The sequence below is a fragment of the Engystomops pustulosus genome, chromosome 1, assembly GCF_040894005.1.
Source record: "Engystomops pustulosus chromosome 1, aEngPut4.maternal, whole genome shotgun sequence".
In the NCBI taxonomy this organism is placed as follows: domain Eukaryota; kingdom Metazoa; phylum Chordata; class Amphibia; order Anura; family Leptodactylidae; genus Engystomops; species Engystomops pustulosus.
Window position 1 is genome coordinate 140540907 of NC_092411.1, and position 26290 is coordinate 140567196.

Below are 26290 nucleotides of genomic sequence, written 5' to 3' on the forward strand. Positions count from 1 at the left end.
GCTGGAGGAGGCGTGTCTGGTGGGAGCAGGACACAAGGGAGCGTTTAGCACGACTGTGGCGCTGAGTGAGCGAGCCGGACATGGAGTGGGCGTGACGAAAGAGGGGGCGTGGTTCGGTGCTTGGCTGAGAAGGGTGGTAGAGCTGGAGTACTGCTCCGGCGCCGGTGTCAGTTGTCTCTGTGGGTCGTCAAGCGGAGCAGTGGCGCTCTAGGAACAGTGGGAGACCCGTACATATCACCCGATAGGAGCGACGGATCCTGGGGGAGGACTATCTTCATGATCTGAGCCGCACGCTGCTCCCGCAGCCTCATCTGTGACACCCATTCAGTCACAAGCTCTGCCGCGTCCATGACACGTTACTGACACTTGCCAGTGACCAGCCTGCCCTGACAGCCCCCTCACCCGTCACACAGAGGAACAAGGACTAAAGGAGATTTGGGGAATTCGCCCAGGTTATGGCTGTCCTGGATCTGGCCCTACAAGGTCTCGCCATCTTCGGCGTCATCCTATTCTTCGTCCTATGGTTCATGCATTTCTTATCCATCATCTACACGTAAGTGACGTGTATGTATGGGGGGTGCAGCTCCCCTGTGTATGTATGGGGGGTGCAGCTCCCCTGTGTATGTATGGGGGGTGCAGCTCCCCTGTGTGTGTATGGGGGGTGCAGCTCCCCTGTGTATGTATGGGGGGTGCAGCTCCCCTGTGTATGTATGGGGGGTGCAGCTCCCCTGTGTATGTATGGGGGGTGCAGCTCCCCTGTGTATGTATGGGGGGTGCAGCTCCCCTGTGTATGTATGGGGGGTGCAGCTCCCCTGTGTGTGTATGGGGGGTGCAGCTCCCCTGTGTGTGTATGGGGGGTGCAGCTCCCCTGTGTGTGTATGGGGGGTGCAGCTCCCCTGTGTGTGTATGGGGGGTGCAGCTCCCCTGTGTGTGTATGGGGGGTGCAGCTCCCCTGTGTGTGTATGGGGGGTGCAGCTCCCCTGTGTGTGTATGGGGGGTGCAGCTCCCCTGTGTGTGTATGGGGGGTGCAGCTCCCCTGTGTGTGTATGGGGGGTGCAGCTCCCCTGTGTGTGTATGGGGGGTGCAGCTCCCCTGTGTGTGTATGGGGGGTGCAGCTCCCCTGTGTGTATATATCTATCAATGAGAAATATGATGTGCACCTACTCTCCCTCCCTTTCTGTATATGTATGTGTGCACTTCCTCTTTATTCTGTATACTCACACACCTAGTCTACATGTCTGTATTCCTCCTCTTGGTGCCCTGTTTCCATGCATACATGGGTTACCCTGCATGTAGATATGTGATGTGACCTAGGAGAAGGTGTCCTCTTTGCCCTGTATGCTGTCAGATTGGGCTGTGTGTACTCTCATGCATGTGCCCATTAGGTGTGTCCAGTCGTCTGTCAGTACAAGGTGAGCTGCTCTACATGGTATGGATTATTTTAGAATGGCAGGAGGAAGACGCAGCTTCCAGGAAGGAGGAGGGGGGCATATCTCGCTGTCATGCTGTTGCTATTGACATTTTGAGTGTCTGCTCAAGCGCTTGACAAGCATGAATGTCTGGGCCTTTTCCTCCAGTATTCCTAGCCTACATACATTGTCCTCTCTGTTCCCAGACTTTCCCCTTTCAGGTTGTGTATTATCACATCCCATCATATATTCTGCAGATAGCAGCCTTCCCTTTATGTTATGACACATCTGCAGCAGACCAGAAGTGTTTCCCATGTACCGGAGCGTATTTGGTGCAGTGTAAATGAAGCCCCTCATTGGTGAGCCTTTGATGTGATGCCTGGTAAACTGCTGACTGCCCCAGTTCTGCTCATTATCGTTTTCCAAGATAATGCTCCATTAACTTTTAGCCTTTGCACAGGGAATCAGTGGTTGTTGTTACAATAAGATCATTAAACTTTGTGCTGCACCAAGCGATCATGTGATGTGAGACCTGGCAGAGGCTGGTATTGGAATGGCACATGTCTCTAGTCAGTGTATGACCCAGGTATTGCTAACCTATTTTATGGGTGTATCTTCTGAACCTCTATGATGCAGTTTCTTAATCTAAGTGGTCAGTCCTGGTTGTCTGCGAATGTTGTCCTCCACTTTGATTGTCACACTTGTTTTATTTTATTTTGAGAGTATTTGCACACAAGGGTTGTTCCTATTTACAGTTAGTTTAACACTTTCCCTGTATGTGACCTTGTGGTGCTTGTCCCAGTCATTCCCTATTTGGTAATGTTCTGGACAATTGCCATTTATCCAACAATGAAAATAATTGTTCAAATGAAATGTATGCAAAATAATACAACTTGTAACAAAACCTAAGCATTATGGAGTGGAACATAGACCTGTACACAATGGCAGTGACATAAAACTATTACCAGAAACTAGTATAGTCAGCATTTTGGCCACTTTCACATAAGCATTGAAAGTCCCTGTCAGAAATGCAGAAGTCTAAGTAATTTGGATTACAGTTCCCTCATGGGTTTTCGCTCAGCTTTCAGATCAGAGACTCTTACTAAATTTGCTATATAGCCTGTGTTACTAGGCTGCTATGGCTATTGTATATAGAAAGAAAACATATAATGGATGTGGCTTTATCCTATCAGGGAGTCTCTTGACACCTCTTTGGCATTACTTTTAGGAGATCCACTTGCCTGTATGTCAGATCCTTTCCCTTATGTGAACTGCACCTGTAATCTGGTCCTACTATTTTTTGTACTGTGTAGTAAAAGTGGGCCCACTATAGCGTATGCAGACATGGTATAGAATTGCACTATTGTATAGACAGGTCCCAGGTGTATTGTCGTGGTACATCATTGGGGTAGGGCCTGGTTACCAAGGAGTCATGAAGCTAATGTAATGAAGATGGTATTGTCAGCAGTATCCAAGGACACTTCCTCACCTGTACCAGGAAGGGCGTAAGCCACAGCTGGTCGTGTCACCAGTGACTTGTCAGTGTCTCTAGGGATCAGCAGCACAGTAAATGGGATTATCTATGTCACTTTGCTATTTTGGCTGAGAAGGGGTTCCGAATTGATATTGGGAAAACTCGCACACAAACTATGTACACAAGGTCTGTCGGTATTGCATCCTAGAAGTGCTTTTTCATTCCCTGTAGGATAGTCTGGTCTGCAGCAGCGGTGCCTCTCAGTTGGGGTTCCCTGAAATTACGAGTTCTGAAGGTTTCGGATATAGTCCAGACAGAATAAGTATGTGCTGATTGCTCACTTTTCTTATATAGAAATGTGCTGCTTCTGTGTCCTTAAAAAGTGCTTTGTTCCAGCTCATTGGTTTTCCCTTGGTATCGGGTTGTCTGATTAATCAGCATCTTGCATGCACCAACACACATGAGGTTTGCAATGTTTAGATGGCGGTGCCCGCTGTGTATAAAAAGCTGCCATGTAAGCATGGGAATGGTTCTACTAAATTGTTGTTCTCAGTCAAGCATTGGAGACCCGCATTCTGGTTAGACTCTTGGATTGGTTTGAGGCCAATTCTACTGGTGTTCTCCTAAAAGCTTTTTATGTGTCTATTAAAAATGCATAAAATCATTCTCTGGGTGCCAAAAAAGGAAAACAGGATTCAGTTAACAGAGCTGAAAAATATATCTGTTTCATATGCACACCTCTTTTACCATTTACATCCAACTAGCATATGGACCAGGGGTGCATAACCTTTATTGATCTGAGGGCTTTATTGGTTTACGCTGAACTTCCAGGGGCCACACCAGAAACTAGAACCTTAGATGCTCCAGGAACCACAGTACAGCACAAAATGCCACCACAGAAGCCATATACCGTATTTTTCGGACTATAAGGAGCACCGGATTATAAGGCGCATCTTCAATAAATTCTTGCTTAAACGTCTAGGTCCATATATAAGGCGCACCACATTATAAGGCGCACTTGATTATAAGGATAAATGACCAGCAGGTGGCAGACCTGTGCACAGTTCAAGGCAGCTGTTGTCTGTAAGTACAGTTCATATATAAGGCGCACCTTTGATTTCTGAGAAAATCAAAGGATTTTTTGTGCGCCTTATAGTCTGAAAAATACAGTAATGCATTCAGGGCATATAACTATAATAATGGATAGAACCCTCTTCGCCTCCCTGCCATATACAGCCGAGCTTCTTCTCTATTCACTGCACTGTGTCCTGCGCTGCTTGTTTGCACTGGCGTTAGGAATCGGAGCATAGTGGTGCTTGGAGAGGACCTGGGAGCGACAAGTACAGAACGTCTGACAAGTCCTCTCCTGCTCTGCCTTTTATTGTAGGCTCATACAACCTGCATCAGGTGCTACAGTAGAGCAGAAGGAGAAGACCCATGAGCTGTGAGTACTTGCCACGCTTCCTGCACCAATGAGCACTTCCATCAGTTGTGGAAAGGGGAAAGGAAATTATAACCCAAAAGACACATACCATGATTAAAGGGGATTTCCCATAAGTTTACTGATAGTAGATATGTCCTAATAAGAACATTGTTCATGAGAACATCTTTTATTATCCCTCTATATGCCGCAATCACAGAAATATAGTTATGAAAGTTATGCAAATTACCATGGGGCACTCAAACTACACCACTCGAGCACCTCAGGGAGACTTTTTTTGAGACTGGAATATATAAGGTGAAAAATAAAGCAATCCCTTTTGGCTGTGTTCACATTTGTTCCTAAGACTACAATGCAAATATCTCTGACATATTGTTTGTTTTTAATTGGGAAATATAATGTTAAATACAGTGAAGGACCCTTCTGTGAATCCCAAAGGGGCATCAAGCACAACCTGGGAAGGATCCACCCCTGTATCGGCTTCTGCTGGAAGCCATGGCACGGGTGTGAGAGGAATAGTTTTGTAAGTTATGCAGAATTTTGCTTGAATAACACCTTTTTAATATAATATAATTTTCCTTTGATGCCATTGATGCCTATTGCTAGGTGATGGCATATGGAATGTTCCATCAGAAACAAGTCTGTCTCACAGGCATTGGCCAAGAGTTCATATAAAAATCACTTTTTTTTTTCTTCATCCCATGATCTTCAATGCAGTATATGATACAATGAACTTGTATTTAGAAGCAGTCCTATTCTGAACAGTCTCATTATATAAAGACTTCCACAATCCTAACATACAAAAATGATAGAGAATGAGTTTTGTGTAGTTGAATACATTCCAATTCTAAAAACAGAATTCACATGCTACAGATTGGTTACAGATAATAGTGCATTAAGTTATTTTACTTTTTTTAGTCCTCGTGATCTATTATCTATAGGAGTTTTGTGGAACAAATTGGATGTGCCTAAGAAAAGCTCCTTAGAAAGATTCCTAGCATACTTAAGAGAAACCAGAAGACGTCTTCAAAGGAATGTAGCAAACCTTGTAGTGAATAGCCCCATGGGTCCTTGTATAGTGTTCAGGTTCCTTGCTACATTTGTATTCTTGTTCTATAGAACATCGGCTATATAGGATATTCAATACGGAGTAAGAATGGGAATTTGTAAAACTTCAGTTTCTTCCAGTGGACTATATTCGGAGTACAGAAACTACACAGAAAATCTACCCCAAAAACATTTCCCCTTAGTGCTTGGCACAGGGTTCAGGTTATTTATGCTTCATAGTAAGTTGTTGGTAGTGTGAATCTTCAGTGAATTCCTGATGGGATTGCATTTGCAGGTTGGTAATGTTGCTGATCACAGCAAATGACTCTAAGACTTGATCTTCCAGGACTAGATACAGAAACGTCTAAGTGTGCAGTCTGCACTACTGCCCAAATGAATGCCATTACCTAGCTGTAGCTTCCACATCGATCTGTGCGACGCTCCATCCATTTAGTGGTGTATGTTAATGACCCATGCACTTGTAATAGAATATCCAATATTAATGACCTATGCACTTACTGTAATACATGGTGAGTATTCATGTATGTATTTAACGTGTGATGGTGTTACGCACAGCCTTACACGTCTTTAAGCTGCCTACGCTCCTTGTGTAGTGGGATAGCAAAGCTCAGACCGCTCACACAATGAAGCACATGCATGTGACTTGTCTGCAGCTCGCTGTCACGTGATTATTATAGCGCTGCCATTTAGCTTTAAAGGAAACGGCTAAAGTCCCATCACTAGAGTTATGCATGTCACAAAGCCACCGCATAGACAACCATTAGGGGTCTTCATGTCATGTGACACACTGTACCATGTAGCCCTTGCACAGGATCACACGCCTCTATTCAGATCCTAACTAACAGCTTGCTTCTAGCTTGGAATGCGACTGAAAATTGGTCTCATTCATGATGACTGTACTTGCCTGGAAGGAAGTGGTCACTGCATGCCGCAGGATGACTACATGCCTAGGTTTAGACACAGTGTAGCGTTCACTTATCATTTGTGAGGTCTATGTCACGATAACTTGTAATCATCCCATGGAGGCTACATAGTGATGGTCACCTTTATGCCTCTATGGGGTGATCCGCATATTCATTCACGAAAAGGGTAATCTGTCTTTGGCGCTGTGGTTTATGCGTTCTTTTCTGAAAAGTGGCTCAGTTGGTTTAAACTCGCGCATTTTTACACAGGAATGGATTTGTACAAAAATGTGCTCCTTTTTATGCCAAGAAACTGGGGAAATCTTTTTTGTAATGAGTTTAGATTAATTTATATTTCTACATATAATATATGTAATAGTTCACGGTATTGTGCCAATAAGTAATCAATCTTCCCATTTTGTTGCAGACGATTACACCTCAATAAGAAAGCTTCTGACAAGCAACCTTACAGCAAGCTGCCTGGTGTTTCACTTCTTAAACCGCTAAAGGGGGTTGATCCTAATCTCATAAACAACTTGGAAACTTTCTTTGAATTGGACTATCCGAAGGTATGTACAAGTATTTGTAATTATGCGCCTAACAGGCCATGGGTGCTGTACTCGCATTGAGTGGACATGTGACCGCTGCGCCAATCCCTGGCCTCACATTATACAATGAATGCACTACTGAACTAGCAGTCCCCACCCTCACCAGGGATACCCCTGTACTATTGGCACCACTTCATTTTACTTCATTTATTGATAATTAGTAGGGGTTGTAATAATAAAGGAAATTATACTATATCCTTGTACATAGTGTAAGTGTCACTTTATATCAAAACTCTTTACACTATCAAGCAGGTAAATATTCTAGCCACACCTTAGCCTAACAGTACAGCTCAAATATACTCTTGAGAGTTGGTTATCTGTTCTGCTGCCAATGGATATTGGTGAATGTAGGGTAACTACACATTTTTATTAATAACTGTGAATTCGAGAATCTGTTATTTTGTTATCCTGAGTACCCTTTAAGGGGAAGTTGGGATAATTTTAAATTTTTTTTTTTATATTGGTTGCTGTGAACAAGACATTTTTTGGTTGTTTGCTGTTATTCACCAACAACTTTGCCATCGTTACACTTGTTTGGTCTTTTGCAGAGCAGCATTTTGTAGAAATGGGTTACTTCTATAGGAGTGAGGGATTGTTGGATCAGTATATTATAAGTCCCACAGAAGAATGAATTGATCGTAACATGAATGCACAGTTAACAGGAGATTTTTGGTTGAAGGAAAATTGCAGTTTTCCATTTGCCTTGGTTATTGAAGGGAAGTGTTCTAGGGCAGTTATTTAAGCTCTATGATTTTGAGCAATAAAACCCCCAAGTTCTGGAACAGGAAATGGCTCTGGTTAGTTTAATTAGCTTAGAATTAGAGCAACTGAGTAATAATGTATCTTATACAGGCGGTCCCCTACTTAAGAACACTCGACTTACAGACAACCCATAGTTACAGACAGACCCCTCTGACCTCTGGTGAAGCTCTTCGGATGCCTTACTATAGTCCCAGACTGCAATGATCAGCTGTAAGGTGTCTGTAATGAAGATTTATTGATAATCCTTGGTCCCATTACAGCAAAAAATGTTTAAACTCCAAATGTCACTGGGGCCAAAATTTTTTTTGTCTGGATCTACAATTCTAAAATATACAGTTTCAACTTGCATACAAATTCAACTTAAAAACAAACCTCCGGACCCTATCTTGTACGTAACCCGGGGACTACCTGTATATCTAATGTGTCTTATTTTGGTCTGTTATTTACTACTACTTCCTTTTTTTTGCTGTGCAGTCAGAGCAGCACTTTATGTTACCTTCTTACTCTTGGGTTACTAAATGTCCACTTAGTGTCTTAGAAGCTTTGCTGTGCTGAGGCAGCATGTCTTGCTGATGTCTGATGAATAATAATAAAAAAAAGACACCTACTGTAGGATTCAATCATACTTGTAGAGTATGTGGGGAAACTGAAAAAATATTACAGCACCGGCGGGACTTGTGCCTACTGCTGTGAAGGTTACATTAAGTAGATAAATAAAACTAAATCCCAGCATGCTCCATCTGAGATTGTGTGCTAAACAATTTACAAGTGCTCAGCCCCAGGCACTTTTTCCATTAGGGAGCAGATTCCAGGAGAAACGAAATTTGTGGAAGAAGGCCTTTTCTGTTTACATGGAGACCACATAGGTATGCATGAGAGCAACCGCGTACTGACGGCAGCCACTCATCTGTCACGTTTGTCGTGTACCTTTTCGCTTTTTCCCTTGGGGAAGATGCTGATGTACACTTTACTTTAACCATACAGATATATCTAATCTTCTTTTGACTCCAAAGTTTCTTCTCTTCCTCTTCCTTGATAGTTTGCAAAACACAAATCCGAGGACTCATGGTCACGAACATATGCTGTTTGTGGCCTGTGATCGCTGTGAGTCCGTAGATCGCACCACCAATGACAATGGGACCTGCTCTTTGATTCGTGTCAATGGTAGTCGGCTCACTCCTGGGTTAGCTGCAGAAAACCTGTGTTAGCTGCAAATAAAATTCCGTGGACATGATGATCTTTATATTCCCAACTATTGAGTTTTAGGCGTCTCAGTTTGCAATTTTTTTTTGGGGGGGGGGATTTTTAAATCCTAGATTGGTAAATTGCCCCTGAAAAGAGTCAGTTTAAGATGTATTTTACAGCTTAGCCTTGCTTTTGAAATGAAACCCATATTTATATACAAATGTCATGGCACAATAAATTGGGTTTATTGATCTCTAACATAGGGTGGCAAAAGGGTGATTTCCCCTTCCCTGTTTTTCTAATTCTTCTTGAAATTGTGGTGGTTTTTAAGTCTCTTTCTAGTAAGATATTTCATCTCCATATATTGTGTTTTATGGGTTGAGAAATATTAAACTTGGATCAATGTGGGGCTGGTTTTGTTGCTTTCTTGGACATGTTGGTACATTAACTCTTGTTCTGAAACTGAGTATGGAGGGGCGGGGAGGTTCTTAGTTCTTTACACATTTAACACTGTTTTTTTATATTTGGATCAGGGGAAATTTTACTCATGCAAAACCTTAATGCTTCGACTGTACTATCGGAAATAACCACTACTACCATCGACTACTTGAAGAGGCCCCTTCCAACTCCTCAGAAGCTAGGGCTGTCCCTCCTTCCAATCTGATAGAAATGTTATATGTAAAATAATTAACTGCAGCCAGGCCTTTCTGTTGTAATTTTGTTGACCACAATAGAACCATCCATGTGATGGCAAATATACAGTACAGTGATCTGTCATGAATGTGCAATGTTTGCTGATGGTGAACTGTAACCCAATAGTACAAGCTGGGGGGGTGGGTGTTTTGGATAAATCCACTGTCCTCTGGGGTTGCTAAGCATAGAGACGATGGCCATTCTTATTTCTGGTAGTACTGTGAAATGTTGCTATGCTGGTGCTACACACACATAGATCTCTTTGTTGAGAGAACAGGTTCTACCAGAGCTTAAGTGAGGAGGTAGTAAGGTAAGGCAACACATGCTATGAAAATAAGGATGAGCTCACCAGGTTTCAGGCCAGAGCTAAGGACTTGCCGTGACTTCACCTGTAATTTTCACACATCATTCTTGTATAGAGTATTTATAGACTGCAGGGAGGATAACAAGGAGATTACATGCTAGCACTGTCTATATTTGCCCCATTATACAACACTGCAATGCGGTACCGGTTTTATTAAAGTTCTATAGTTACATTTGTGAAATTGTGTAACCTTGTACTTGTAGGAGAAAGTTAGGATAATTATGGGGCTTTCTGAGACTACAATTTTATTGGCAGATTGTGAGTGTGCTGACTGATCAGTTACTTCAAGTTTCAGATCTGCTGTCTGTAGGTTGCGGCACATTCCCACATTTCGTAGCCACTGTACACATTTCGCAGCCACTGTACAATGTACCACTAATCTGATATTGTTACATCTTCTATGTTAAAAGAAAGAAATTATAACAAAAAAAATTTGGTGGTACCTGTGTGTTGATGTCACTTAGAGCAGTTATGTTAGATTGACATACAGGCTGTCCCTGGGTTACGTGCAAGATAAGTTACAAGTTTGTTCTTAAGTTGAATTAGTATGTAAGTCTAAAATCCTTAAGTAGGGGACCGTCTGTACTGGCAAAACTGCTGGAGTCAGCAATGGATTTAACATGGACTGATTCTTTAGTTACATTTTTTTCCTTCTAACATGTAAAGGATGAAGCCACTTTAATAATCAGAGTTGTGATGCAAATTTTCAGTGATGCACTTGCCCAAGCAGTAGCATACTTAGGACGACTCACGGACACCTCCTGCACTTCCATGTCACACACAGCAATTGTTTTGTAATGTATTCAGATTAGATCATATCAAACAAAACCCGTTTTCTTAAACCCGGCCGTTATTCTGTGGCCTCGTGAAAGTGGCTTTAGTCTTCCCAGTTGTAAACTTTTACCAACACTGGTAGTGATATTCAAAGCATTTTTGATGCAAACTGGACAGATTTGGGGGAGAGGATATTTATCAAGCACTGGCCCCCTATAATAAGTTTGTGAAGCTTTAAACCCAAAATGTTCTAAGAAATTCTTCTTAAAAGGAACATGTCACCACATTTTCACATATACAGCTAGTGTTCTGTTCCTATAGAGCCCTATCACCCTTCTTTTAGCTAAGTTGTTTACCTCACATCCCCATAAAACACCTTTTACCTTATATTAACTGGCATCAAAGGGGGCGTGTCCTGCTCATCCAGCCCCTTTCATCTACTCCTCATGCCTCCTTGCTGGTCACAGTGCAGGTCATGTGACCAGAGTGACATCATGTCAGGTTCTCTAGCCTCTTAACAATAGCAAACTGTACCCCATGCATGTATATGACCACATGAAGTCACAGCAGCCTTCATGGACTATTTCTCTTCTCCATCCTCCATGGAGGCTGCTATAATTTAATGTAATCACATACTTGGTGTATAGTCTGCTATTGTTAGAAGACTAAAGGACCTGCAATGTTGTCACTTTGGCCACATGACATAAATGGGACATAAGGCACCCTGTAAAAAATTTTTACACCATTTCCAATCTGTACATAGAACTTTATATGTCTGTATTTGAGTAATAGTACAATACCTAAGTACAAGGAGGCAGAGCAGTGATTTGAAGAGGTACAGAGCTGAGCTAATTTGGGTGATGTGGGGAGGACTTGTAACACTTTATTAGCAGGCATTGTTAGTTAGGGCGATCAAAATATCGTGACAGGTTTTCTTTAGGGGGGGACCTGCATTTGTTCTTTCAGTGGATATGTATCTTGAAATTCTGAGAAGCAGAGATGTAAAAGATAAAGCTGTGACCTTGCGGGTAGCCCGCTGTCTAGTCTTCTATTGAAGGTTTTAACATCCTTCCTCTTTCCAGTCTGCTGGTTAGCTGGTTTTGGAGAAAAAATACTTTACTAAAGAAAAGGAGTAATATATGATGTAGGGCTCCATCAGTGTGCAAAAGAGCATTTAAAGTGTTGCACGATTACCTAGATACCTGGGCCTAGTAGTGCCACTAGTTCCAGGTGGAACAATCAAAGGTGTTGTCCAGGTTTAATTTATTTTAAATATTTGGCTGCATAAAGCTTCTCTCCCCGCTCCTTTCAGCTGTGTTGCTGGCTGTCACTGCCGGGTCTCTGTTTGTTTATACGGCCTGCCCCGACCACTGCTAAACACAGAAAGAAGTTCTGTAGCAGACACGTGGCAGTGTACGACGTGGACGGTACTTTTGGGTCTCTGTAAACAGAGAACCGGCAGTGACAGCCAGCAACACAGCTGAATGGGAGAGATGTAAGTATATGCAGCCAAATATTTAAAATAAATTAAAATATGGACAACACCTTTTTATTTTACTACCTAGAACTAGTGGCACTACTAGGCCCAGGTATCTAGGTATTTTGTGCAACACTTTAATGCCGTTTCACACACTGATGGAGCCCTACATCAGACCTTACTCCTTATTTTCAGTTAGCTTTTTTTGGAGAAAAATTACTTAACTGAAGAGGAGCAGGAAGAGAGGTAAATATATGCATTTTATTTATTTTTCAAGCCCCCGACCTTATGTTTTAAAATAATTCAAACCTGGACAACTACTTTTTAAGTAACTTTTCCCAATGGCCAGATCCAAACTTCACCTTGCTGGGCTACATGTGAGTGAGTTTAGACTCTAACTGAACACATCTAATGTTCCCAATATGAACTTGCATATCCCGGGTTACGTGATTGTACAGCAGGTTACTACAGATCATTGAATCCTTTTATTGCATGCCTATACACACCCTTGATGACTGGTTGTTGCTCAGAATTGTCATTTACTTCATTTGTGCATTCTGAGTCTTCACATATAAAGGGTAGTACTGCCGAAACCATGAGCATAGTCACGCTCTTACGTATGGGGAATGTATGAGTGACAAAACTGGGAAGTTTCTTTTTTTTTTTTTTCCTCTATTCTGACTTGTTAAGCATGCACTTGTGTGTCTTGTGAAACTTTGTAGATGTGTCCCTCTTCTTCCCTAATTACTACACTCCCAGAAGGTAAGGATTAATATGTGGGATTGTATGCAGGTAAGCGACAGATATGAATAATAGGTAGATTTATATGTGGGGTATTTAGATGCTGAAATAAAGGAATGTTAGACTGCAGTTTAGTAAAGGGTACCGGTCCCTGTACCAATTTGCAAGTGGCAGGCACCATGGTGTTTTTACTATTAATGTTTTACCCAAGGATTTTCTTCTTTGCAAGCTACATAGGGGCTGCAGAAAAACTACTTTCAGGGGGACCAGTGTCAGCAAGTTGATTAAGAAATTGCACCATATTTTGATATTTTCTGGAAATATTTTTATGATAACCAGTTTAAAAATCTTTTACGGTACTTTTTTAAAAATAAAGTGGTTGCTTCACAAACCTCGCACTTTGTTTCCATTCCAATATTGACAATTTTCCCACAAGTCTCTACTTTATCATCCCTCTCGAAACACATGAAATGCTGCTAGGCCAATGGCTGACTGAGGTGGCTAACCGCTGCTCCTTGTGATAGGCTGAACAGTCATTTCCTGTGGAGACCAGTGGGGGATCCATGCAGTGCTAGCTGTCTGTCGATTAGTAATTTCCCCACTAGATATCCTCTTGAACATTTTTCTTACATCCAGTACTTTGTCAAATTCCTTTAAACTGATATGAATCCTATTTATTGTATATGGTTTGCCAAGTGTCCTTAGTCTCATACGAGTATTTATTTAGTGTTTTTTTGTGTTTTTTTTTTTTTTTTTCCAGTTTGAAATTCTCCTTTGTGTTCAAGATGTTGATGATCCGGCTGTAGACGTTTGTAAAAAACTTCTTGGGAAGTACCCAAATGTGGATGCCAATTTATTTATAGGTAAGTGCTGCTGTGAATGGCTGGTTGCTTTGCTGTGAATGGTTGTGACGGATGGTAATTTTTTTTTTTTTAATCAAACTTCTTCCGCCTAACCATGTGGTTTGAGTACTGGGAGCAAACTAGTTGGCAGCAAACTCATTAGCCCTATTGAATGGTACTTGCCCGTCTTCAGAATGGCAGCATTTCCCTGAGTCTTGGCCTATGTGATGCAGGTTCCTCCACTCGCTATATATAAATATATATTTTTTTTTTTATTAGGAATATTTTGTCTGTGTAAGCATATGCTGTTCTACTACCCATTTATTTAAGTGTGAGGATGGTTGTTCTGTTCCATGGAGAAATCTGCTCACAGAACAAGAGGAGTCATTGTAAATTTTGTTTTACATTTTATTAGAGAAAGTTATGCAAACTGAGCAAATATAAATGTATAGTCCATTTTTGACATAGATAAACTTATGGACAAATGGGATGGCAGTGTGTATTTTTTTTTTCCTTTGCTTCCCTAGATATGATACACTTCTGAGGCGGAATAGGTAGGATGAGTATCGGAGGAGCTTTGTGCATAAATCTCTCTCCTGTGATATGTAATCTAATACACAACAAGCTGCAGCGCTATAAAAGCAATTGCTGCAATGCTCTTAGAGCTCAATATCTGATATCTGGATTCCAGGATTTCCTTAGCTGACTTTCCAAGAACAGCTCTTTGGCATGGGCTATACCATTTTTCATGACTTGCGTAGTTACTTGGCAATTTTGGCTTGTTCAGGAATTATTACATTTCCCAAGCAACCCCACATCCTCCCCTTTCCTTTAAATGATATCGACCCTGGAAGGTAATGCTGATAACAGCAAAATTCTTGTACCCACTGCTTCTCAGGGTATCTGGCTTGTGAGGCTAACAGCTGAGCTCTGAAGAAATTGCTTAGCTTGAGTCGGATGGCCTTTTCCTGCCAGCAATGAATATTTAATAGCACTTGCTGTACACTGCCATTATTTCCCATCAGTCATCTTGATATACACTGGGACATTTCACTTGTAGATCAAGGTTTCATAAAATTATGGGCAGTTCACCTTATGTATTGGAAAACCTGAAATCCCACTGGGAATACAGTGAGTGCAGTGTATCATCTGTTTTTTTTGGTCCTCCTCATTGCAGATCAGCGAACTAGATTGCATATTAGATGGTTGAGAAGAGAATCCTGTGATGCTTATGGCCGACCTGTCGTGTTACCAGACAGTAGAAAGGGAGCTTATTACCTAATTTTAATAAGATAACTATTTATCCAAATTAATCCAATTTTTTGTTTCCCCCTTAGGTGGTAAAAAGGTTGGCATTAACCCAAAAATAAACAACCTGATGCCTGGCTATGAACTAGCCAAGTACGATCTCATATGGATATGTGATAGTGGGATTAAAGGTATGTTGATCCAAGAATACTTTATAAAGCAATCTTCAGAAAAATGCCACGTCAGAAACAATTTCCAGGGATCGCCTTGGTTTGTGTGATAGGAGCGAGTTGTTAATGCCTAAGCAACCTCCAGGTCCCAAGATGTGGTCTCTCTGGAGGGTGCTCAGAATGGCTGGAGTAGCAGCCATTGTTTATTTAAATCTTTCTATTTTTATGTAGTCACTTGAGGTCCCTGTAGAACAGATTCTGGCACTTGTGCACTTTCATGAGCTTTATGAGACCAGCGGGACTTGATAAGATCTGTTTATCCTTCCATATCCTCCTACTGCATAATATCGCTTAGTTTATCGTCGCTGAAAACAAAGCTTTACCCTGGGCGCAAGGAAGTGTCAAGCAACTACTGGGGCCAAAAAGGAAGAAAATGTACTGAATGTCTCTGCTGAACACCTAGAATTTATTTAATGTTCAAACATTCACTGCGGGGACGGAAGGCATCCTTCACAACCAGGTTTCTGACAAATTAAAAACTTGTGTACGGCCAGTACATTAAAAAAATTTCCTGCTCTTCATGGGTCCCTGTGGGTGTCTTTTTCTTAGTCTTTAAGCATAGTTGAGGATAGCATAGTACGATACTAGCTGTAAGGCCTTCTATTAACCATTTGTTGGCCCTTTAAATATATACTGTATTTGGCCGTAAATTACTCAGCCCTCAAACAGGACCATATGGGATTGTCCTTTAGATCTTATTTTGAAACCCATTGCTTCCAAGCCACATAATTATTTTAAAACAACCAATTTTCTATTTGCCTACAAAAATTCCCTTGCATGTTTCATGGTGCCCCCTCCCTTCCATGTTGGAAGAATGGCTTTGTTTTTCTACTTCCTTCTTGTTTTTGCTTTTATAAATGTTGAACCTGTACTTTGCAAACCTCAAGGAAGTTTGTCGGCTGTTTTATTCTTGGCAGGCAATATACATTAACTCATCTTCCTTGTTTTGTGCTTGTTCCTTGTGATATCCAGATATACTTAATGTACACATTGCCATTTAAAGAGACGGGTGCATTTCTGTAGGTGCCTACAAAAACATATTGTATTAAGTTTGGCCCCTTTGACTAGCAATGACATTTTTCCTGGTTGCATTCTTTTTAATTTTTTTTTTTTTTTTTTGATAGCATACCAACGGGGTGCAGAAAACTTTTTTTTATTTTATTTTATTTTTTTTATTTTAATGCATGTAGCTGGTTCTGGCTTTTGAAACCTGTGATTGCCAGCGCTGGGATAAACCTGTGCTGCACTTCTTATTGTCAAACATTATAAACTTTTATTTTTTTTTTCCCTATTATAACAGTGAAACCAGACACCCTGACAGACATGGCTAATCAGATGACAGAAAAAGTTGGCTTGGTCCATGGGCTTCCTTATGTGGCAGACAGGCAAGGGTTTGCAGCTACATTAGAGCAGGTAAGCCGGGTGTTGAGCATGTGATGATTACTGTGTTCTCTGGAGTGAAGATGAAAAACAAGTTCTATGAGGTAACTGAGGCATGTGGGTGTGTAACTAGAATGGTTACACATTCCAAAATCGGGCAAGCCCCCCTTCCCCACCATTCACTTTAAAGAATGATGTCATGTACTTAAATATGGCTGTGTATTGTTTTAACTATGCATATGTTACTTGTCGGAACCTGATTTTATTTATTTTTTTATATTTTAAGCATTTTCTGGAGGTTGAATACTATATTTCTAGTAGATATAGAATTTCTATGAATTCTAGTATAATAGAGATGGAACATAGTATCCAGTGATGGCCTTCTTTCAACCCCTCCAATGGCCCCTGATAGAAAATGATCCTACAATCCCTTGTGTACTGCATAGTGTCATTGCATTCTTTCACAGTATCAGGACTCCTGAAGTCATTGTCAGGCCCCGGAGTGCAGCTTCTGCTGCACCTCAACACACATCTTTACTAGTACAGACTTGGTGGTGGCCTAGTTTCAGAAAGCATTTTTTTTTAAAAATGCCTCCATGGTGACTTGTCCCCAACCTGTTTGACAACATCTGGTTTCATGTTTCATTTGTCTTCTTTAACCTTCATGGTGATAGTAAGAAGATCATTTTAAAGTCTTTCCTAGAGTTAACTTTTACTTTTAATGATGGGCCTAGAAGTAGTGGACTGGTCACCTGCCCCTTATTGTGTATGAGTTCTGAAGTGATAAAGCTTTGTTCACACCTTTACTTCCACAGTATAGAAACTGCAATCCATCAACCGCACCTGCCAATATACAATATACCGAAAACACTTTCACTCTAACTTTATTATAATGTATGTGTTAGCTAGTTCATAAAACTGAAATTAAATTTGAGAAATAGTTTCTCATTATTATAATGTTAATGTTTTCCTGATGCACGTAACATTTTGCTTGCTTTTTGTTGTCTAGGTTTATTTTGGAACTTCCCATCCAAGGTCATACATCTCTGCCAACGTTACCGGTATCAAGTGTGTAACAGGAATGTCTTGTTTAATGAGGAAAGAGATTTTGGACCAAGCTGGTGGACTTATTGCATTTGCACAGTATATTGCTGAAGATTATTTTATGGCCAAGGCAATAGCAGATCGGTAAGTTTTTGTGCACAATTTTCACTTTTAAAGAAACACTAAACCTAGAAAGGAATGATAATGGGGGTACAGCCTGGTCACCAAAAGAAACCAATCCGCTTTGCTTTAATCTTTTTTTTAAAGGAAACCTTCCACTTAAAAGTGTTACACAGATACATGGCACCAGCTCAGGGTGGAATAAGTTCATTAGTAGAATAAACCCAGTATCACACATATATAAGTTATATTAAAATTTCTATCACCGCACTAGAGTATGGCACACCATGCGTGCGCCTGTGCTTGCGCCGGATTCTGAAGTGCTGGAGAGCCGGTGACGTCACCGAGCTCTCCGGCACACTGGCGCCTGCGCAACTTTGCACGGCCTGTTTCCCCGTGCGTAATTGCCCAGGCGCCAGTGTGCCGGGGAGCTCTGTGACGTCACTGGCTCTCCAGCACTTCAGAATCCGGCGCAAGCACAGGCGCCGTATCTGTGATACTGTGTTTATTCTACTAATGAAAATATGCTCCGGCACCAGCTCACCCTGAGCTGGTGCCATGTATCTGTGTGTAAGAACTACCACTTTTAAGTGGAAGGTTTCCTTTAACCCCTTCCCGACATTTGACGTAATAGTACTGCACCGCGTCATGCTTCTGGCGCCGGGGGCCAGAAGCAGCGGTTGTCGGCTATATGTTATAGCCGACACCTGCCTCTAACACCCGCGATCGGAGATTTCTCCGATCGCGGGTGTTAACCCCTAACACAGGCATGTTGGGGGCATTTAGAGTGAATCGAACCCCAACCCGGTTCGAATCAGTGGATCGCTTGTTCAAGCTTACCTGTAAAAGTAAATAAAAAAAGTTAAAAACATTAAATAAAAACATTTTTTAATAAAAAGAATTAATTAAATAATGTTAAAGTCCCCTAAACACAAATATTCCCTATACACATGCAATAAAGTGAGAAAAACACAAAATCGCCATAAAAACCCACATATTTGGTATTGTCACGTCCGTAACAATCCGTACAATAACTCAGAAACATTATTGGACCCACTAAAATGAAGTATTTGTAAAGTGCATCTCATGTCACAAAAAATAAGCCCTTATATGTCCAAATTGCCCAAAAAAATAAAGATTGTACAGCCAATAAAAAGTGACAATGCATAATCTGCTCTGAATGGCACAGCTTCTCTTTGATGCCCTGGCGTGTGCCCATACAGCAGGTCACCACCACATATGGGGTATTGTTATACGCGTGAGGGATTGGGCATCAAATTTTGTGGAGTGTTTTGGTATTTTATCCACTGAAAATTTGTACATTTTTTGAAAAACACATTCATTTAGCCAAAAAAATTTCACTTTCAAAATTGCGTACGATTTTGTTTTAACCCCTGTAAAACAATTAAAGGGTTAACAAACTTCATAAAAGTTTTTACGTACGTTGAGGGGTGTAGTTTCTATAATGGGGTAATTTATGGGATTTTACTTTTATTTAGGTCTCTCAAAGTGATTTTAAACCTGAGCAGGTCCCTCAATAGCAGGATTTTGCATTTTTTATGAAAATGTGAAAAATCGCACCTAACTTTCAAAGCCCCAACACATCCTACAAAAATAAGAGTGTGCATAAAAAACCATGTCCACATAAGGAAGACATTCGGTGAATGTTAGTTATTAAGTATTTTTGCGGTTATGACTAGGTATGGAAAAAGTAGAACATTTTCAAGTTCGAAAATCAAGTTCGAAAATCAAGATTTTTTCCAAATTTTCTCCAAATATCTGATTTTCTCATAAATAAATGCAAAACATACCACCAAAATTTTTCAACTAACATGAAGTACAATGTGTCATGAAAAAACAATTCTAAAATCACTTGGATACGTTAAAGCGTTCCGAAGTTATAACCACTTATAGTGACACAGGGCAGATTTGAAAAAATGGGCCGTGTCAGGAAGGTGAAAAGTGGCTTCAGCGTTAAGGGGTTAAGGAGACCTGTCATGTAGATTTTGGCAACAAGTTTGTATCAACCTGTTATGCAGGATGGTGTCAGCCCGTATAATGCTCTTTACTCTGGGAGGTTCAAAGCTACATAGATATGATCTGTAAGAAGTCACAGGGTGGAAAATAATCATGTTGACCTGCCCCTTCTGGGGTTGAATACATTTATACTGGACAAGTATGTCATCATAAGCTACCTTCAGCAGCTGCCAACCAGACTTGTATTGAAGTACCTGAAGTATGGGACATGAATTAAACCAGGAGATGACATCCTAACTTGACTCTTCTCCACACCCTTGCAGGGTTTTCAGTTCTTCTGCAGTTACGATGTCCCTGAATAATACATGTAACCAGGTTGGTTGGTGCTTGGCCACACTAAAAGTGGAGTAGTCATTAAAGGGGTATTCCAGGAATCAGCATAATTCATATACAAATGGGCACTCAAAATATAAGCTAATGTGTAATTAGTTGTTATTTAAAATCTTGCTTCCCTTAGCAGAAAATGCTGGTGACATAGACTGTAATGAAGAATTAAAATGCTACTGGCCCTTTAATCAGTCCGTTAATTTCCTCCGCGCGGTCCGTTGCAGAACAGAAGATGGCTGCTGGTCACATGTCCACATCACATGTCCTGTAGCTGCCTGGGCTGGTCATGTGATCACCACTATGGCTGTAGTCTGTTGGTTGCAGTGCATCCAGTATGGACAGTGTTGTGGTGATGGCAGTTACACATCATTACTATGGTAACAGAGCAAGAAAGTCTGTTATATCATCACTGGAGCAAAGCATAAGAGGGAGGCTGAGTTACTGAGAACTAAAGGATCTTGGGACTAGAAGTTTCCAGTGGCGGCCATCTTAGTGATAACTCCACCTACTTTAGAGAGGCCATAAACTTTGTAAATCATAAAATCAAACTATTGAAGCTCCGTTTTGTGACTACTGACATTGAGTATCGTTCTATTCATTTAGTTATATCATCATGGATTTTTGTGTCAGACGTTCATATTCCCGGAATACCCCTGTAACCATATTGCTGAGCACTGGAAGCTGAGTTCTGTAGCTGTAATGCTTATGGGTATTTGAGTGGACTGCTCTAGTACTTTTACATTTTTAATAGTGTTTTTTTTTTTTTTTAATTTTTGTTTAGGGGTTGGAAATTTTCTATGGCTACACAGGTTGCAATGCAAAATTCTGGCTGCTACTCGATATCTCAGTTTCAGTCCAGGATGATAAGGTAAGTCTTCCCTGCTTTATGTATCTCAACAATTTATATAGACTCCAGAAATCAATTGGCCATAAGGGTTTTACATTTTTGAGGCTTCAGGTGTTTTCAAACAACTTTTTAAATTTAATTTTCAACTCATTTGGGAACTTATGTATTGAGAAGTTTAAAAAGTTAGCCGTTGGGGAAAAAAAACTAGGATGCAAAGTAAAATAAGCCTTTTAATTTTGTGGGGTTTTTTTTCATTTCAGATGGACTAAGCTTAGAATAAATATGGTACCTGCCACAATTGTGTGTGAACCGATCTCTGAATGTTTTGTATCAAGTTTAATAATCGGCTGGGCCGCTCACCACATTTTCCGATGGGACATCATGGTGTTTTTTATGTGTCACTGTTTAGCTTGGTTTATATTTGATTACATACAGCTCCGTGGTGTGCAGGTATGTTGTGGTATTTTGTTTTAATTGTTTGTACTTTGTGTTTGCAGTGAGTTTTTAACTTTATTAATGTATCGTCTTATCACTGACTTGACCAACTCCACTTTTAACCCTCTCCTGGTTTATGTACAAGATATTTCTTAAAGTACAACTGTAAAGTATAAAAACTTTGTCCAATTCTGCACTAAGCAAAAATAAGCAATTCTCTAATTTCCCATAATTAGCTATCTGCATTTGTTTAGCATTTAGCAGAGGTTTTACCTTTTTTATCTCTATTTGCCATGCTTTCTAATTGTCATGGGAAACCATACGGTACAGCTAGAGACGACAGGAGGCTTGTTGAGATGGTCTGTAGGTCCTGTAGTGATGTCACAAACATGTGACTCATCATGTGCTTCAGGCCGACCAATTACAAACAAGCTGTCCTGCATCATTTGAAATTACTTAGTTTGAAGCAAAGGACCTGTAGTGATGTCACAAGCATGTGACTCATCAAATGCTTCAGATTGTCCAAATTGGCCAGATTTGTCAGTAACTTTACAGTTATGCTTTAAGTTGAGTTTGTATATTTACTAGGGGTAACTCCAAGTCAAAATATTGTTGTGTTACTGTGACAATTTTGGGTTTAAACATTTTGGGTTGACAAGAGAACAAGGATTAACAATAAAGCATTATTACAGACCCCTTACAGTTAATCAGTACAGGCTGGGAAGGGCACCGTAGATCAGTGGTCAAAGAGGTGTACAAGTGGAGGGAGGACCCTGCCTGTGAGGGCTCGCGAGTCATGAAGTGTACTATCCATATCTAGCATGTCTGCATATTCCCCAGTCCTTTTTTTTTTTTTTTTTTAAAGGGTCTGTTCATGCCTTGGAAAGAAACCTTATCTTTAAATGGGATTAGAGGTTTTTTTATCCAAGGGGGAAACAAAAATAACAGAGCATGTATTTGCCAACTGTGACACTACCAGAGCGTGCACACAAACTGCAACTGCTGCTGTAGCAGGTGCATGGTCGTCAATGCCAGGTCACCACTGTACCTCTGTATACAAACAAAGGCTCTCGTGATGGGCGGCACCATTCTGAAATGATGTACCAGAGAGGGTGGGTACATGCAATGTCTCTTTTTTTTGTTTGTTTTTTACCTATGGGCGGATGTGTGTATCTACAAAAAATTATATATATAATATCAATTCTTTAATCAATTTATTTTTTTTTCTACAGGGTGGGCCTCTTCCTTTTTCAAAACTGGACTACGCAGTTGCGTGGTTCATCAGAGAGTCCATGACAATATATATCTTTTTATCTGCCCTGTGGGATCCCACCATCAGCTGGAGAACGGGAAGATATAGATTACGATGTGGAGGCACGGCAGAAGAAATCCTAGATGTATAGTTTTGGACCTTTAGTTGTATATAAAAGTAAAAAAGAAGGCAAAAAAAAAAGTATTATAAATTATGTTTATACGAATGCTTTTAAAGAAAGAAACTACCTTTTGAATAGTTTTTACATGTATGTTTTGCTATCTGATCTTTAATTTATTTTGCATGGCACTTGTTTCTGTGAAGACAAAATGTTTGCAATCTGGGCCATAATAGGGGCAATATATTGTCTCTTTGGGTGAATTAAACTAAATGCTCTGCAGTAGGAGGCAAGGAAGGCAAGAAAGTGACTGGTGCTTTGGATCTCAATATAAAATGATATGTGAACAAGAGTTGTACTTCCTTCCTCTTTTTGAAGAACAGTACAGATGAGCCTAATCTGAGATAATCTGCTGAGATTGAACCGCGCTCACATGCTGATTCCCTTCTTTTTGAGTCAAACATGGCTCCATTACAGGACAAGTTATTGGGCTACCTCCTTCACATGACAGCAGTTCTAGTACAGTCAGTAATGGCAGAAAATCCATTCATTAAAACATGTACTCGCTGGCTTGTACACATTGGTGGCCAGCATTTTGTTTGCTGAGTAAATATCTTTTGAGACTCAATAGGAACCAGTGGCATCAATAAGTCTCCATTGTCTTTATAACTTCCCTGAGTGTTGGTGCATTCTCATAGATATTGACTCGGATTACAAAGTGATTGTTTACACTGACTCGTAAAGTAAATTTTTACAGTTCTGGAAGCGTAAAGCTGGGTTCGTGGTCTGTGGTTGTCATGATTTTTTTTATTTTTATTAGGGATCAGGAAGTATAATGTCTGCCTTGTTCTTCTCTTGGACATCTTACTCGTGTACTCCTAAACAATTACAGGGCGTGTATGGGTACCCATTATTTGAGGTTGGATTGTCTTCCTAGCTGTTACTGCACTTAACCAAAAGTAGACTGTTTGATTGCTCTGTATGGCTCGCCATGCTCTTAAAGGCCATTGCTTACATTTTTTCCCTATCTGGGAACCTTGCTAATCTCAATGCTGAAACTAGCCGTAGCCTTTACCTACAAGCATCCTCCTGGTGAGGTGACTTTGTTTTGTTTTGTTTTTTGCTTTTTGAGCTGTTTTTGTTTTATTTCCTAACTTTGTTCTGCTTGTTTCTCTTTATACATTTGAAAAAAATGCAGTTTAGTAATTCACACATTTAAACTATTTTCTTACTCCACTTAAAATTGCTAAAGACAAGTCGTTTTGTGACCTGTATTTAGTATCTTTTTAATGCATGTAATATATTCAAAATGAAACTCGGTAAATATTGTAAATATCTATTTAAACCTGTACAAAAAAAAGTAAGGATGTGTTTGCCGTAAACTGAGAAGCTGTAAAGAGTAATTTATTAGCCATCAAACATGTCTACTGCTGGGTTGTCTGCTTTATACAGTTGGATTTTTTTTAACGGATGCTTATGTAACAATGTGAATAGATGTATATGCATGCTGTATAATATCCCTTGCTACTATAACTGTTTGTACTTGGTGTTTCCAGCTGTAATGTCTGATCTCCTGTATAGCTCTGGTGAACTGGGCATATTTTGGTTGTGTATATGCTCTCAAAAGAAGTGAACAGGAAATGCATAAGCCTTTAATGTGTGTTCATGTCTTGTTAGGTGACCCCATCTCACTCCATTTTATTGACTGGCTAGTGAAAAGGTCTCCCTTTTGCTAACTTTTTATTGTGTTTTCCTAACATTTAAAGTTATCCCCTATCTATACCAATGTTGATTGTGGGGGGGGGGGGGGGGTCATGCTCCATTCGTGGGGGTTATAGGTACTCGGCTCTCTCCACCATGACTATTGTCCATAAATGGAGAGATAATGGACCCTCCCCAATCAGCCTGTTATTTACTATCCTGTAAATGTTGGGAAAACCCCTCTTTTATATATATATATTTTTTTTACATCTCAGTCTAGTACAGTTTTTGCCAGAGCAGTTACAGTTTCTAAAAGCAATAATTTCCTTCTAATATTTATCTGGGCACTCTCCTTTCCTGTACTGAGCCTATATCATAAAATATGTTTGCCCAAATTTTCCTACTCCTGTAAACTGTTCTTTGGCCAAGACCATCCTAGCCAGTTTAATATTTTGCCTTATGACATCATGATTTTCTTTTTTGTTGGAAGGGCATTTTGTTTATACAGGTGGGGTGAGGCTTTTGTTGCATGTTCGCTTTCTTTACATGATTTGGGGATGTGGTTCCCTGATGAAATGGCACATTGCAAGCCAGTCTAGTTGTGACCCACGTGAGCTGTTCATCATTTGCTTCATTATTTTGTTATACATTTTGTACTTGAACAATAAGAAAACACAACAAAAAACTAAAATATTCATTGAAGTTTGGTTGACGCCATCCATTTGTGTATGCAGTGTATATACTGAATGAAGGCTGGACAGACTTCAAGGGGTTTTTTTTAAATGTTTTTCTAGGGTATAACAAGTGATACATTTGCACTTCGGTACATCTGCTTATGGAGGCAAAAAGTGAAGCCCCTTAAAGCCACAGTTGAAGCTTCTGTTTTGTGTTGCAAAATTTTTGCTTTTATCACTCCTGAGTCTCACAAGCAGAATATTGAAATTCCAAATACTGTGTATAATCGAATATGGTCTTAGTTGGTGCAAATGAGTAAATGTGTAGAATATCTTGTGTTTATTTAAAATAATTGTTTCGTGTTGGTTGTTAAAACAAAATTGAGGAGAAAAAAAAATAAACTTTCACAATCAAGATGAATCATCTGGTATGTTGTCAATTGGTCTTTGGATTATAACAGTTGCCCAGAATGACTTCCAGTAATTTCATATGTGTCTACTGCTAATTGGAAGCTATCATGAGCAATCTCTTGAACGGATTCTTCCACCACAAGAACATTTTGGTTTTAGACTGTGCCTTGCATTAAAGTAAATGACTAACATTTGATAACATCTGCATTACAGGAACTAAACACACTTTATTACTTGGTATTTGGGTAAAATAAATAGGACTTCAAGCTATTTTTAGTTTGGACAAATACCAGTGGCCCTTTAAATTATAAACCACAATAGAGATCAAATAAATACTTGACTCCAAAAAGATGCAGCAAATCAGCCCTGCAACCCAGTAAATTAATTGGCGCTATAACCAAAGTTGCTTCATTAAATTTCACGGTTCACAATTGCCAAAGGATCAAGCGCCAGAATTCTGGAGTAGAACCATCTGAAAGGCCATGTAACCATTTTTGGACACTTTTCCAACTTGTTCAAAAAAAAGGGGCCTGGCCTCATGGAGCATTAAGCTAGCCAACAAGTATTCCACAGTCTTGAACTACTCCAGATTTATCATCCAATATCAGACAGAAGACTGGTCTAGTCCTAATGTGCGCTAGTCAATGTGCGACACATCTGCTCCAAAGAGTTGCTATTGAACAGCAAGGGGCAGTATACTAATCATGAAATAGGGTCCGCTGCTTT

The 26290-nt window shown here is 40.3% G+C and overlaps 1 protein-coding gene across 1 annotated transcript; it reads left to right on the forward strand.

The window, feature by feature from the left end:
• UGCG (UDP-glucose ceramide glucosyltransferase) lies at positions 1-25574 on the forward strand. Its single transcript, XM_072154748.1, has 9 exons — positions 1-553; positions 6722-6863; positions 13659-13761; positions 15078-15179; positions 16519-16631; positions 17608-17786; positions 20908-20994; positions 21234-21423; positions 22641-25574. Exons 1-9 carry the CDS (start codon positions 456-458, stop codon positions 22809-22811), a joined length of 1185 nt encoding a protein of 394 aa, XP_072010849.1. The 5' UTR covers positions 1-455; the 3' UTR covers positions 22812-25574.
• Positions 25575-26290: the final 716 nt, after the last annotated feature.